The sequence below is a fragment of the Buteo buteo genome, chromosome 17 (genome assembly GCF_964188355.1).
Source record: "Buteo buteo chromosome 17, bButBut1.hap1.1, whole genome shotgun sequence".
Taxonomy (NCBI): domain Eukaryota; kingdom Metazoa; phylum Chordata; class Aves; order Accipitriformes; family Accipitridae; genus Buteo; species Buteo buteo.
Window position 1 is genome coordinate 29,387,216 of NC_134187.1, and position 12,482 is coordinate 29,399,697.

General features: G+C 58.6%; 1 protein-coding gene across 14 annotated transcripts in view; it reads left to right on the top strand.

Annotated features, from left to right (window-relative positions):
* HDAC7 (histone deacetylase 7) overlaps nucleotides 1-11,248 on the top strand; it is a 91,669-nt gene extending 80,421 nt beyond the window's left edge. For 11 of the 14 annotated variants that reach the window (XM_075049512.1, XM_075049514.1, XM_075049509.1 and 8 more), the window contains exons 8-25: nucleotides 208-324; nucleotides 544-742; nucleotides 1,649-1,857; nucleotides 2,166-2,375; nucleotides 3,164-3,389; nucleotides 3,879-4,012; nucleotides 4,657-4,777; nucleotides 5,024-5,073; nucleotides 6,231-6,338; nucleotides 6,567-6,622; nucleotides 6,856-6,943; nucleotides 7,239-7,358; nucleotides 7,818-7,915; nucleotides 8,010-8,128; nucleotides 8,329-8,462; nucleotides 8,572-8,656; nucleotides 8,904-9,042; nucleotides 9,675-11,248. In XM_075049512.1, coding sequence (XP_074905613.1) covers nucleotides 208-324; nucleotides 544-742; nucleotides 1,649-1,857; nucleotides 2,166-2,375; nucleotides 3,164-3,389; nucleotides 3,879-4,012; nucleotides 4,657-4,777; nucleotides 5,024-5,073; nucleotides 6,231-6,338; nucleotides 6,567-6,622; nucleotides 6,856-6,943; nucleotides 7,239-7,358; nucleotides 7,818-7,915; nucleotides 8,010-8,128; nucleotides 8,329-8,462; nucleotides 8,572-8,656; nucleotides 8,904-9,042; nucleotides 9,675-9,720 — 2,259 coding nt within the window. In that variant the 3' untranslated portion in view covers nucleotides 9,721-11,248. Of the gene's footprint in view, nucleotides 1-207; nucleotides 325-543; nucleotides 743-1,648; nucleotides 1,858-2,165; nucleotides 2,376-3,163; nucleotides 3,390-3,878; nucleotides 4,013-4,656; nucleotides 4,778-5,023; nucleotides 5,074-5,598; nucleotides 6,339-6,566; nucleotides 6,623-6,855; nucleotides 6,944-7,238; nucleotides 7,359-7,817; nucleotides 7,916-8,009; nucleotides 8,129-8,328; nucleotides 8,463-8,571; nucleotides 8,657-8,903; nucleotides 9,043-9,674 lie in introns of those variants that run through there. The other 3 variants (XM_075049511.1, XR_012653344.1, XR_012653343.1) reach the window with 3 other exon arrangements.
* Nucleotides 11,249-12,482: the final 1,234 nt, after the last annotated feature.

Consider the following 12,482-nt stretch of genomic DNA (forward strand, 5'->3'; position numbering starts at 1 on the left):
CTGTCCTCCTTCACAGTGTGCATTTCTTGTCTCCTAGCGTATGTGCTGTCCCCATGGGTCCCCGATGCCCCTTGCCCTGGCCTCAGGCATTCTGCCAGGCAGCTGGGGCTCAACCACCCTCTTCTGCTGCCTGTGCCCGAGCTGCTTGTCCCACGCTGAGCTCTGCCGCTGCTGGAGCAGGAAACTAATGAATTGTGTTTGGTGCAGACACCCCTGGCCCAGCGCCTGATGATGCAGGAGAGCTCACTGGCCCAGTTTGCCCTGCAGAGTGCAGCCTCCCTTCCGGCCATCACACTGGGATTGCCGGCTACCACTAGCGCCAGGGTAGGTAGCCAGGTTGTAGGTAGCCCCAGAACTGGGCAGAGGGTTCCCACAGGGCAAGGGAAGCCCTTTCCTTTGGGCCTGGGATTCCTGGGGTAATGCCAGGCATGTGCTGGCTCTGAGTATTCACAGGTGCTGCCCATGGGCACGGTGAAAATATGCCATCCCCTCCTCATGCTGTGTCCTGGCAGGTTGCTAACCCAGTCCTCCTCCTCTCTGCAGGGAGAGACAGATCGCCGCCCCCTCTCGAGCCTGGCACACCGGGTGCCCGTGCTGAACGGACCTGTCCTCGCGGGCACGCACTCGCCCATGTTCATACCAGCTGGCTTGGAGCAGCACGAGGCTGGGAGCCCCTTATCCCCTCGGCTCCAGCCCGTCATCATCCTCGAGCCCTCAGTCACCCACACTCCACTGGTGGCGGGTAAGTGTCAAGCTCGGTGATGGGTACTGAGGCTGTGTCAGCGCTGGCAGGGCTCAGCGTGGAGCTTCACTCGGGGCAGGCAGGTTTTCTGGATGCTGGGAAAGCCCAGTGGCCTTGATTTTTCCATGACTGTGCTGTGAGCCGGGGCTGAGGGAGTGGAAGATGTTGACCCTGGTTCTGGCTAGCCAGCAAGCATGTCCTTGCCATGGGTGAAACCAGAGTTCTGCATGCACCATGGCCTTGACAATGCAGAGAGCACCATAGCTTTGGCTCTTCTCTCCACCTGCTCCTTGCCCTGCCTCAGCTGGGCTGGTGTGGAGCTGTTCACCCTTTCTTCAGCCCAGGAGCCCCTCTCCAAGGGTTCTTTCCTACCTCTTCCTAGGCTTTTGTGCCAGCAGATTTCACTACAGACCCTCTGTTCAGCAGGGCAGCTCAGACCTCTTGGCTGTGCATCTAGCTGCCTTAGTCCCCCCAACCCCTCTAAGTAATCTGCTCTGACTGCAGCAGAGAGAAAACTGGCTCTTTTGTGCTGGTTCCTAGCTCCATCTCTCCCTGCCCTGTCATACCTGCAGTGAAGGAAGCTTCTCCCATTGAGGATGAAGCTGAGGGAGGACTGAGATGATTGAGGTCAGCCAGATCCTGTCCCCAGATCCCTGTGGGCTGTGTGATGCCAAAGCGATGGAGACAGAAGGAGGGGACTCATAAAGGCACAGCCCATCCATCCTAGCCTACCAGATACCGGGCTCCAGGGCTGGGTCACTGTCATTTTTACGGCTGTCTGGAGATAGTCTGTATAGGTACAGACAGCCCTGCTGCTTGCCACGGTGTGGACTGACAGCTCTGCAGGGTGTTATGTCTGCCCAGTGGATAATGTCACCCCTCACGTCTCTTTCCTCTCCCCTCCAGTGCCAGGTCTGGGAACAGTCCCCTTCTCCTTCGCCCCCTCGCTCATCTCTGCAGAGCGCCTGTCACTCCCAGGCCACCATAAACCACTGGGCAGGACCCGCTCGGAACCCCTGCCCCAGAACCCCAAGGCCATCCAGCAGCAACTGGTGTACCAGCAGCATCACACCCAGTTCCTGGAGAGACTCAAGCAGCAGACGCATCTGGGCAAGGTAAGTCACGGAGGCCCAGCCGGGGTGTGTAGGAGGCAGTGGGAGACAGATGCTAGAAGGGTGCGAGATGGCATCGTTACCTGCTGGGCAGTGAGTATTAGATGTCCAGGGCCAAGCCCTAGCCAGGAACGCGAGGTGCTGCCTTGCCCAGACTTGTAGCAGCAAGCTGAGGGTACCTGCTCAGCTTCCTTGGCTCCCACATCCATTGTGCTCCTGCCCTGAGATGCCCTGCCACCCCCCATGACTTTTTTGGCCTGACCTGTCCCCTGCCACCTCTCTGTGCTCATTCCTGACCCCTCTGGCTGCAGCGCATGGCTAAATCCAGTGAGAAGCCCCGTCTGCGGCAGATCCCCTCGTCGGAGGACATGGAGGCCGAGGGGACTCTCCCAGAAGCCGGGGCGGAGAGCAGTGACCCGGCAAGGGCACGCGTGGAGCCCACACGGCCGGGGAGCAGCGTGAAGGAGCCTGAGAGGACACAGAAGATGATGCAGCCTCAAGAGGAGCTTGTCCTACAGCAGGTACACAAGGGCTGGCAGAGATCAGAGAGAGCCCTGGGGAGGGGTCTGGGCTGCCAACCCGGAGCAGCCCTTTTCCTACTGGGCACAAGGAGCCCATGGGCAAAAGGGACAATGCCTTCCCTGGCGGCCCCAAGTTGCGGAGAGCCCTGGGGGTGGTTTGAAGCCTTCGTAACAGGCTCAGGAGTGGGCTGTAAGAGGTGGAGTGCCTAGCCTTGTCCCTCTCTCCAGTTGTGGCTTAATTGCTTTGAGCATTAGACCTGAACAGGCAGCACGCAGAGAGCCCTGCCCTGCAATTTGGAACAATTCTTTTCTCTGTCCCTTGGTGTCTCCCAGAGGCTTTGCACAAACCCAGCAAAGCTGGTAGCATCCTGAGCCTGGGAAGATTCAGATCAGACCCTGAGAGCCACCTGTGTAAAGGGGTGCTGTGTGGGTAAGGACACAGGCACCACGTCTGTACCTTCCTTGAGCATGGGGCAGTTCGCTAGGACAGGGGCGAGAGCTGCAGCCACCCCTGGTGTCAGTAAGGCTGGGCATCATCCTCCAAATTGCTGCACCTTGCTGCCCAGCACTGCAGGGCTGAGCCAGCAGAGAGCAGCAGATGCTGCCTGACGTGTCCCAGCTCCTGCAATCCTGTGGCTCGGAGCCCCCCAGCATGGAGGGGGCTGTCGTATCCAGACCCTGGGAGGGTGCACAGTGGATGCTTCCCTTCCCTGTGCTGGGTGATGCTCCTCTCGCTGCCCTGGTGCCTTGCTCCGACTGTCGTGCTCACCACCGTCTCTCTCCATCAGGCCTATCTCTGGGATTCCTACCAGCGCGTGCAGCACCAGCTCCTCAAGCGGCAGCCCTTGGCTGACTCCCCGGTGGTCTCCACCATCCATGCGGGGCACAGGCCCCTTTCCAGGGCTCAGTCATCTCCTGCCACCGCAACCGTCTCCCTTCCTGCCCAGGACACAGCCTCCAAGACGCTCTCTCTGCCTGTGCAGGAGCAACCAGCTAAGCCGCACTTCACAACAGGTAGATCCCAGCCCCTGTGCAGGGCTGTCACAGCTGGAGCAGTAGCAGGGGCTGGTGACAAGAGCTTGGAAGGGAGGTGGGGATGCCCAGGGGCAGCTTAGCATCAGTCCTGGTCACTCCCAGACTCATAAAAGCTTGGGAGCACTCTGGCTGGCTGCAAAAAGAGCAGAGCAAGCCGTGAGAGTCCCCTTCTCCTTATCTAAGGTGGCTTTTCCAAGCAGGACTTGTCCATCTGGCCCCTTGACTGTCATCCTGGTCCAGCGATGCTGGCAAGGTTCAGCTCTCTTACATATCCAAGGCAGGATTTGCTTCAAGCATGTTGGGACAGAGGGTCCCATGGTTTGAGGGAGGTGTTTCAGTCAAATCAAATAGTTACAGGTGTGTGGGGCCCCTGAAAAGGAGCTGAATTAGGGCTGAATTAGCACCATTGAGGCCTGGGTGTCCAGTCCAGTCCAGTCTTAGGACAGCAGCTCTCCTTGTGCGTTGCAGGGCTGGTTTACGACTCGGTGATGCTCAAACACCAGTGCTCCTGTGGTGACAACAGCAACCACCCAGAGCATGCAGGCAGGATCCAGAGCATCTGGTCCCGTCTGCAGGAGAGAGGGCTGCGCAGCCAGTGCGAGGTGAGGGTGAGCAGCAGGGTGGGAGCCGGACGACTGTGTGGGAGGGGGATGCTGGTACGAGCAGATCTGATGCTAGGGGTGTGATAGGGTCTCTTGCTCCCATCTCCGTCCCTTTTGCTCCCAGATCTTCTCAGCTGGCTTACCACCATTATCCAGAGGGCTTGGACTTGTCCATTGCTGGCAGTGCTAAGTTGGAGTGTGCTGGTCTGACCATCTCCAGCTTCGGATGGCAGCAGCAGTCTGCTCTGCTGGAAGATGGGCATAGGGACAGGCGTGATCCTTATCGAAACAGGGTGTTTTGCCAACTCTGGGAACATCAGTGTCAGTTCCAATCTGTTAGAAACCTTGCCCTGGTCTAGCTGGGCTGACTGGTCCACACAAGGCTCTGCAGTTGTAGGAAGGTGGTGCTGGCATTCCCTGCCTGATCCCTGCCTGCGGATGAGGGGAGTGCTCAAGTTCAAATCCAATGCAAGAAGCACAGTGTTCAGCCTTGCAGCTGCCTCCCCAGCTGCGGTGATACGAGTTGTGGCTGTACTCGGACAGCAGGACATGCCACCTTCACCCTCGGAGGCTGGCATGCTTGGGTGGGAAAGTCTGTTGTCTCCCACCTGGAGCGGCTTGGTCACAGCCCCTGTCTGCCACAGTGTCTGCGGGGACGCAAGGCCACCCTGGAAGAGCTGCAGTGCGTCCATACTGAGCGCCACGTCTTTCTCTACGGCACCAATCCCCTCAACCGCCTGAAACTGGACAACGGGAAGCTGGCAGGTGAGTCCACATCCACACCGCTCCCTTGGGCAGCAGTGCCCTTGCCTTCTGCCTGTCACTGCCCACACATCCACACCGGGGTTCGGAGCACCCTCAGCCGTGGGGACCGCACCGAGCAGCTTCCCTGGAAGCTGGTTCTAGTTCTGGCCAAGCAGCCCAAACCTCCCTCCCTGTGCTATGTGCCCTGTCCCCCACCATTCCCCAGTGTCTCAGCTCTGAAGTCCTCCCTGTCCTCTCTCTCTGCAGGGATCCTGTCGCAGCGGATGTTTGTCATGTTGCCCTGCGGAGGGGTGGGGGTAAGTGCTCAACCTCTGCTCTGGCTGGTTTTGGACGGGGTTATTCCTTTCTTCTGTCCCCATTGAGGGCCTCCTCGTGGGCTTGAGTGGAGAGGGAGCTCCCGAAGCCTTTGGGCTGCTGAGGCTGGGTAGCCTCAGGTGGGAGCACTCCATCTGTGGGCAAGCTGTCGTTGTATCAGAGCTTCCCCCTGTCCTTGGGATGGACCTAAGCATCTCAGCCTTGAAAGGGGATCCTTTATGCCTCCTTACTCTAAGGGCCCCAGGAACCAAAAGCCCGTCACAGCCATTTCTAAGAGACTGAGGTGGTAGAAGGGAGCAAGCTGGCGGGGTGGCCGGGGAAAGCTGCAAGCCGTGGTCCCCATTGAGGGAGAGGAGCAGTGTCAGGGGGACAGCAGCTTGCCACTTCCCTCCAGGCACTTCTGTGGCCCCTCCTTTCACAGCTTGCCGTCCTGGTTTCTCTCCATTCATTGCATTCTCCTCTTTTCCTCTCTCCCCCCTGTCTCTGTCCTTCTCTCTCTCTTTCAGGAATGGTCTCACTCCATGCCTTCCTGCTGCCTCTTCTGGTTCTTCTCCTCTCCTTGCCCCCACTGCTGGGCACCAGCTCTTCTCAGCCCCGTTTGCATCTACTTTCCCCGCTCTGCTTCCCCCTCCCTGCTCTCCTCTCGCCCGTGCCCCAAAGGCGAGGGGCTGGAGCTGCCTCTCTCCGTGGGCAGAGGGGAGCCTTTGAGTTGCACACATGGCGTTGATCAGAAGAGACTTGAGTTTTCCGGCTCTGGCTCGGCCCTTGACGTGATCCTGATCAAACCAAGATGTTTGGTTAAATAAAATAAGATAAAGAAGGTAATGAGCATTTTCTCAGTCACTCCTTCCAGCCCTCGGGTGCAGGGCGAGATGCTCTGTGCGGAGCTCGGCTGGGGGCTGGGGCTGACAGCAGGCACAGGAGCTGCCATCCCGGCCAGCAGCACCAGGGAGCCGCTGGGGAGCTTGCCCCATTTTTTGTGCGAGGTGGTCCAGCTCCATGACACCTGGCCCTTCAGCCTGCATGGGACTTCAGCCCCTGGCCCTGAGCAGGGTGGCTGGCAGAGAGCGTGGGTCCTGTGACTGAGACCTCCTCCACTAGTGCCTTGTCCCTGTCTGACCGATCTTCTTGCTTCCAGGTGGACAGCGATACCATCTGGAACGAGCTGCATTCCTCCAACGCTGCCCGCTGGGCCGTGGGCAGCGTCACCGAGCTGGCCTTCAAGGTGGCCACCAGGGAGCTGAAGGTAGGCTGGCTTCACGTGGAGGTCCCAAATCTGTGCATCATCCCGTGGCCAGGCAAGAGGGGGGCTGTGGGGTCTCGACAGCCGGCACCAGATGCTCCCAGCCTTGTGCTGCTGCAGGCTCCATCCCCAGCTGTCCCCATGGGGCAGGACCAGCCAGCCAGGGGGTGGAGGGGGTGCACGATGTTGGGGGTAGCAGCTCTGATCACCTTGCCTTTGTTTTGTCCCCAGAACGGCTTTGCTGTGGTGCGGCCACCTGGACATCACGCGGATCCTTCCACTGCCATGTAAGAGCCCCTTCCCAAGCTACCGGTCTTTGGGCTGGCATGTGGGAAGCCCCAAAAAACAGCTCTTTGGCTCAAAATTACTCCAGACTAACCTCCCCCAGAACCCATCCATATCCAGGCCAGGGGGAAGAGGGGAAAGGGTGAGCCCACCCTTTGTGGAGCATGTGGGCCAGGAAGGAAGGGTTGCTCAGGAAGGGCCCCAGTGTTAACTGGCTCTGACTCCCTCTTTGCAGGGGATTCTGCTTCTTTAACTCGGTGGCCATTGCCGCAAGGCAGCTGCAGCAGAAAGGGAAACTCAGCAAGATCCTCATTGTGGACTGGGTAAGTCTCCTCTGTCGCCCAGCGTGTCCCTGCTCCTCCCCAGGATGTCCCCAGGAGTGGGTGTCTGCACCTCCTCCCAGTTCTGGTTTGGAGCTGGACCGGAGAGCAGCGAAACCTCCTCTTTCGGGGACTGGCTGCCAGGAGTGTGGCTGAGAACCACAGGAGCAGATCCTGGGGATGGGGGACCCAGCCCTGGAGCAGGGTAGAGATCCAGTTGCTTTTAGCTCCATTAGGCTATTGGGCCACCCTGAAGGCTGAAAAAAAGAGCGTTCTCCCAATCTTTTTCTCCCTCTAGGATGTTCACCATGGCAATGGGACCCAGCAGATCTTCTACAGAGACCCCGATGTTCTCTACATCTCTTTGCATCGTCACGATGATGGCAACTTCTTCCCTGGTAGTGGGGCTGCTGATGAGGTAAAAAAACACCGACAGGCTGCAAGGTCTGTGCATCTCTGTCTGGGAAGGGGAGCGCTGATGGCAAAGGCGATAGCCAGAACAAGGCACTGCTGGGTTTGAGCAGAGGGTAGTTTTGTGTCAGTGCTTTGCGGGCTCCTTTCCTTTTGATGCCTGATCCTGCCTGGTTCACCCAGCTGGCTGCAGAGCCGAGGCTTCATCCCAGCCTGCAGCCAGCAGTGCAAGGACGGGGACTGATGGCTGCGTGGCTCCAGGAAACGTCAGGAAAATGCCATGGCTTCTGCTGCTCTTCAGCAAGCTTTGCACACCCAGCTGGTTCCTGTGGCACAGGGCAGGGGGTGTGGGACACCCAGCCCTGCCTCCTGGGAGCCTGGCAGAGGTGGAACCTGCTCAGGGCAATGCCCCAGCATCCCTGCAGGCCACATCCAGGCCTTCACTGCTGTCCTTGCTCTCTCGCAGGTTGGTGCTGGCCCTGGTGAGGGATTTAATGTCAACGTAGCCTGGACTGGAGGGCTCGACCCCCCCATGGGTGACCCTGAGTATCTGGCTGCTTTCAGGTACTGTTCCTTGTGTTTCTGCTCATCTCCTCTTTCTCTCTGTGTCAGGCTGAGCCAGCACTTAACACCTCTTGCTTGTTTTTTACCCACGCAGGACGGTGGTGATGCCGATTGCACACGAATTCTCCCCCGATGTGGTGCTGGTGTCGGCCGGCTTCGACGCAGCTGATGGCCACCCGCCACCCCTGGGTGGCTACAAAGTCTCTGCTAAATGTAAGGAGGTGGAAGCAATGCCACTGGCTCAGGGCAGGTTGTTCCCACTGCCTACCCAGGCTGGGACCATGGTGTAGGGACGGCAGCTCTCCAGGGAGCCAGGGAAGATCTTTGGGGTTGTGCCAGCCCGGCATCGAGGGCCAGGGCCCCAGCGTTTTGGGCAGGGAGGCTGACAGCATCCCCTTGGGCTTCTCCTCCAGGCTTCGGCTACATGACAAAGCAACTGATGAGCCTGGCTGGCGGAGCTATCGTCCTGGCGCTAGAAGGTGGCCATGACCTTACGGCCATCTGCGATGCATCTGAAGCCTGCGTGTCAGCCTTGCTGGGCAATGAGGTGAGAGCTAAGGGTTAGCGGGTCGTGGCTGTGGGGCTGGATTGATGCTGTGAGCCGAGCCCTGGGCACAGCTCCCTCCTGTTGACCACCTCGTGTCTTCATTTGGCAGCTGGACCCTCTCCCAGAAGAAAGCATGAGGCAGAAACCAAATCCCAATGCTGTGCGCTCCTTGGAAACAGTGATCCAGGTCCAGAGTGAGTGTCCCAGGGCCGGGGACTCAGTTAGCTAACATGGAAGGGCCAGGAGTTAGTATTTCCTCCCCTTTCCAGTAAACCCCATGACCTGCAAGGGGACACTTGGCATACAAGACCCCAGTGGAGCCCTCCATCATCATCCTCCTGATGCGAGGGTGATGCTCCATGCGTGCATTCACTGCAAGGGAAGCCCAGAGACCTGGGGCAGCCCTATCTTGGCACCTCCTGATTTTTGCTTCTCCTGCAGGTAAATACTGGGTGGCCGTACAGCGCTTTGCCTCCAAGCTGGGCTGCTCCTTCCTGGAGGCACAGCACCACGAGGCAGAAGAGGTGGAGACGGTCACAGCCTTGGCCTCCCTCTCAGTAGCCGTGATGGTGGAGAAGAGGTGATGCTCTTAATTGATCCTGGGAGATGTGGGTGCCCCTTACTCCCTGTGTGCCTTGCTCCGACCCTTACAGGGGTGGCAGCAGAGAAAGGCCACGTCCCACAGCCAGATGAACTTCTGGGAGGCCAGGACAGTACTGGCTTCACACAGGTCTTGGGCTCTGGGAGGTAAAAATTACAACCATCCTCCTCCCCGAGAGCTCTGGTCCTGTGACCCTCACATCCTGGCAGATTTGGCTCCAGTGTTCAGCATCAGTGGGTAGTGGGGTGAGGTCCTGCATCCATCCACGTGGTCAGGACCTGGATTGGCTTCTGGGGGATTCAGTGCTGGGCTCTTCCCAAACAAGATGAAAATGAGACCAAATCCTCCTCCCTTCCTTGGAGGCTGGAGATGTAGGGGTGCATCATGTCTTTTCAGCAGGGTCCCCACCTCTCTACCACCTTTTCTCATCCTCACCAGGACTCAGACAGAGTCTGCGTGGGTCTGTGTGGAGCAGGAAGGACTGGCGAGTTGGGAGGCTTGTTGAATAGCTCCAGATGTTGGACTTGCCAGAAGGCCCCTTGAATGCTGAGGGATGCGTTGTGTCGCACAAGTCTCCTCCTTGTCTCATGTGTTGTGTTTCTCCATTTCAGGCCAGAGGACGAGCCGATGGAGGAAGAGGAGCCCATGAACCAGTGATGAGCAGTGATGTTCTTTGCTCCTCTGCTTCCAGGATGTGGCTGGACTCTCCTGAGCCCAGCGCTCGCTCTTCACTCCTGGCTTCCCGTTTGCCACGTCATCCTCACTCCCCGAGTCATGGTCCTGAAATGGCCTGGACCTTTGGCTGCCGCCTCTGCAGGTCTCCCAGAAAGGATGCTCCTGCAGCCACCTGGAAGATGTCCTCCTGCTCGGGACCGATGGAAAACCACAAACTCCCTCTGCACGGCGTGGCCTTGCAAACCTAGACCGTGCCTGCAATCAGTCCCCAACCTTCAGGACCTGAAACCCCTCTGGGGACATGTGTGAGAGAACCTCCACCCCTCTGGCTGCGGTGGCAGCCAGACACAGACCTGCCCTTCTCCTGGGATCTTCCTCACCCTTGGGGAAGGGGTGGGTGTTGGGATGGATGTTGTGGCCGTGCTGCGGGTGGTTAGAGTCGCCTTCGGGACTGCACCCAGAGCTCCTCTCCAGCCAGGCAGCGATGCCTTTGAGAAGCAGCCCTGTGTTTTGCTCGGGAGGGCCAGGCTCTCTGTGTCTTCTCGCGAAGGCCTCCTGCCTTCCCTTCCTCCGGTGGGGCACAAGGTGGGAGCGAGTGTGATGGTGACACGGGCCATGAGCTCGTTCTGCACGAGAAGGGTTTGGACAGCTGTGGATGATGCGCCGATGCCCTGCAGTTGGGGAAGAGCAAGGGCTGGAGTGTCTGCAGTGCCCAGGATTGCACCCATGGGACATCCTAACCACTAACCAGAGCGTGAACCCTCTGGTGCTGGGGCTCTGATTTGCACTATATACAATTGACGTGTGCTAATGTGAACCTTACGTACTCTTCTTTCCATGGGAATTTCGGGAACAAACACCTCTTCGTGTGGACGTTGCCAAGGTGCCTTGAGCCCTTTTCAGCAACCCGCTGACCTGAGGATCTGTATCAATGTAGACCCCTGTAATCCCTAAAGCAGGGGCAGCCCAGCTGTCTTCCAGTCTCCCCTCTGAGCCCACGCTCCCTGCAGCTGCACCCCGAGCCCACCCCCAGCACCCCGATGGGCTCCTCTTCTCCAACTGAGATCAGATCAAGTCCTGTCACCCTCTGCTTGGCGCTCAGCTCCCCCAGGGATGCCCAAAGCCCCAGCAATACAGTGCCTGTCCCTGTGCCATCTCAGGGTGACAGAGGCAGGGTCAGGCCCCCCCAAAATGAGCTGTCCATCTAGATTTGCTTTCTTCCCATCTCCTACTGCATTGTGTGGCTCTTCACCCCCTGTGTCTTCCCTGTGTCCCACAGGGACAGGTCCCCGCTCGGGTGTCATGGTGCTGGGCTGCAGTGGGGTTTGGGGACAGCTGGGCTGGGGTGGAGGGGGTGGATGGGACTGGTTGAGCTCAGGAGGTGGCTGGGCTCTGTCTGCAGGCACAGGGAGATTTTGTAAAAAAAAAAAAAAACCAAACAAAAAAACCGTAACAAGGAGGGGAAAAAAAAAAAAGACCTTGGAAGAATAAAACATTTCTGTGTCTCAGACTGCCCAGAGCTGGGGTCCAGCAGCGCCCCGTGGCAGAGACTTGGGAGGGTGCGAGATCCTTTACAGCCGAGCGACACGCAGAGAAGTCATCATGGCCACACCGCAGCACTGCCCATACCCTTCCGATGGCTGCCGGGGCTCGGGTCCCCACGCAAGGTGGTCCTGGGATGGGCTCCCTCCACGGCAGCTTCTTGCTGGACAGGAGGGAGGGCAATCACATTGCAACGGGCAAGAAGGGGTTAAAAAGCACCTCAAACCCCTCTCTGTCTTCTCCAGAGCCTGGCATTTGTAGACAACTATCCCTCAATCCTGTGGGTCTCCCCAGGTGAGCTGGGGGGTGGTGGGAAGGACCTGCTGCTTCTCCAGCCTTGGGGAACTGGGGCATTACTGGTGGCCCCAAGCCGGGGGCTGGTACTGTCCCCCCCCCTTCCCTATGGCCGTGCCAACCACTGCGGCCCCTTCCCTCTGCTCCATCCCCTTCGCCGTGTCCGTCACCCCGCAGCCCCTCTGCCGTGGCTCCTCCTGTGCCGCCACTTCTCCCACTGCCTGCCTCGGTTTCCCTTCCCTGCTCAGTCCCAACCTCATCCCCGTTTCTCCCAGTGGGTCCCAGCTGGACTCTTGCAACGCAGGAGCTGTGCTGGAGTAAAGGAGGAAGCTGTGGCTGCTCCTCGCCTCCAAGGAAGCCCAAAGCTCGATATCAAAGGAGAGTTTGTGCCCCAGTTTCCACCGGGAGAAAGCTGTGGGTGCAACTGGGTGAGCTCGGCTGTGGAAGCTGTTATTGCCTTAAAGCAGAGGAAATGCCCCAAACAAATGGCCTCTTTCCTCGCTTTTAAACTTCTTCAGCATTTAACTTTTTTCAGGTTTCCTCTGGGTCTATCAGGGCATGATACCAAAGGAAAAAAAGCTGTGATTAATTAAGCTCATGAATTCAAGGGCTGGCCCTTCCCAGCCTGGTAGGTCTGGCTGGGAGCACCCAGCGAGACCCTTCATGAGCATCACCCAGCCTGGGCTGGGGTGGGTGGCCCAGAAATCAACTCATCCTGCGCACTCCACGAGGTAGGGACCTCCCCAAACTGGAACCAAAACCCTGTGCAACCCCTCTGCCTTCGCTCCCCTGTTGTGTCATCCCGCCGGCAGCCGATGTGCCGAACGGTTCATGAGAACCCATCTACCAACCCATCTACCAACCGGTCGCTTGTGGTTTCAACCCCAAAACAACGCGGCGGTGAGGCA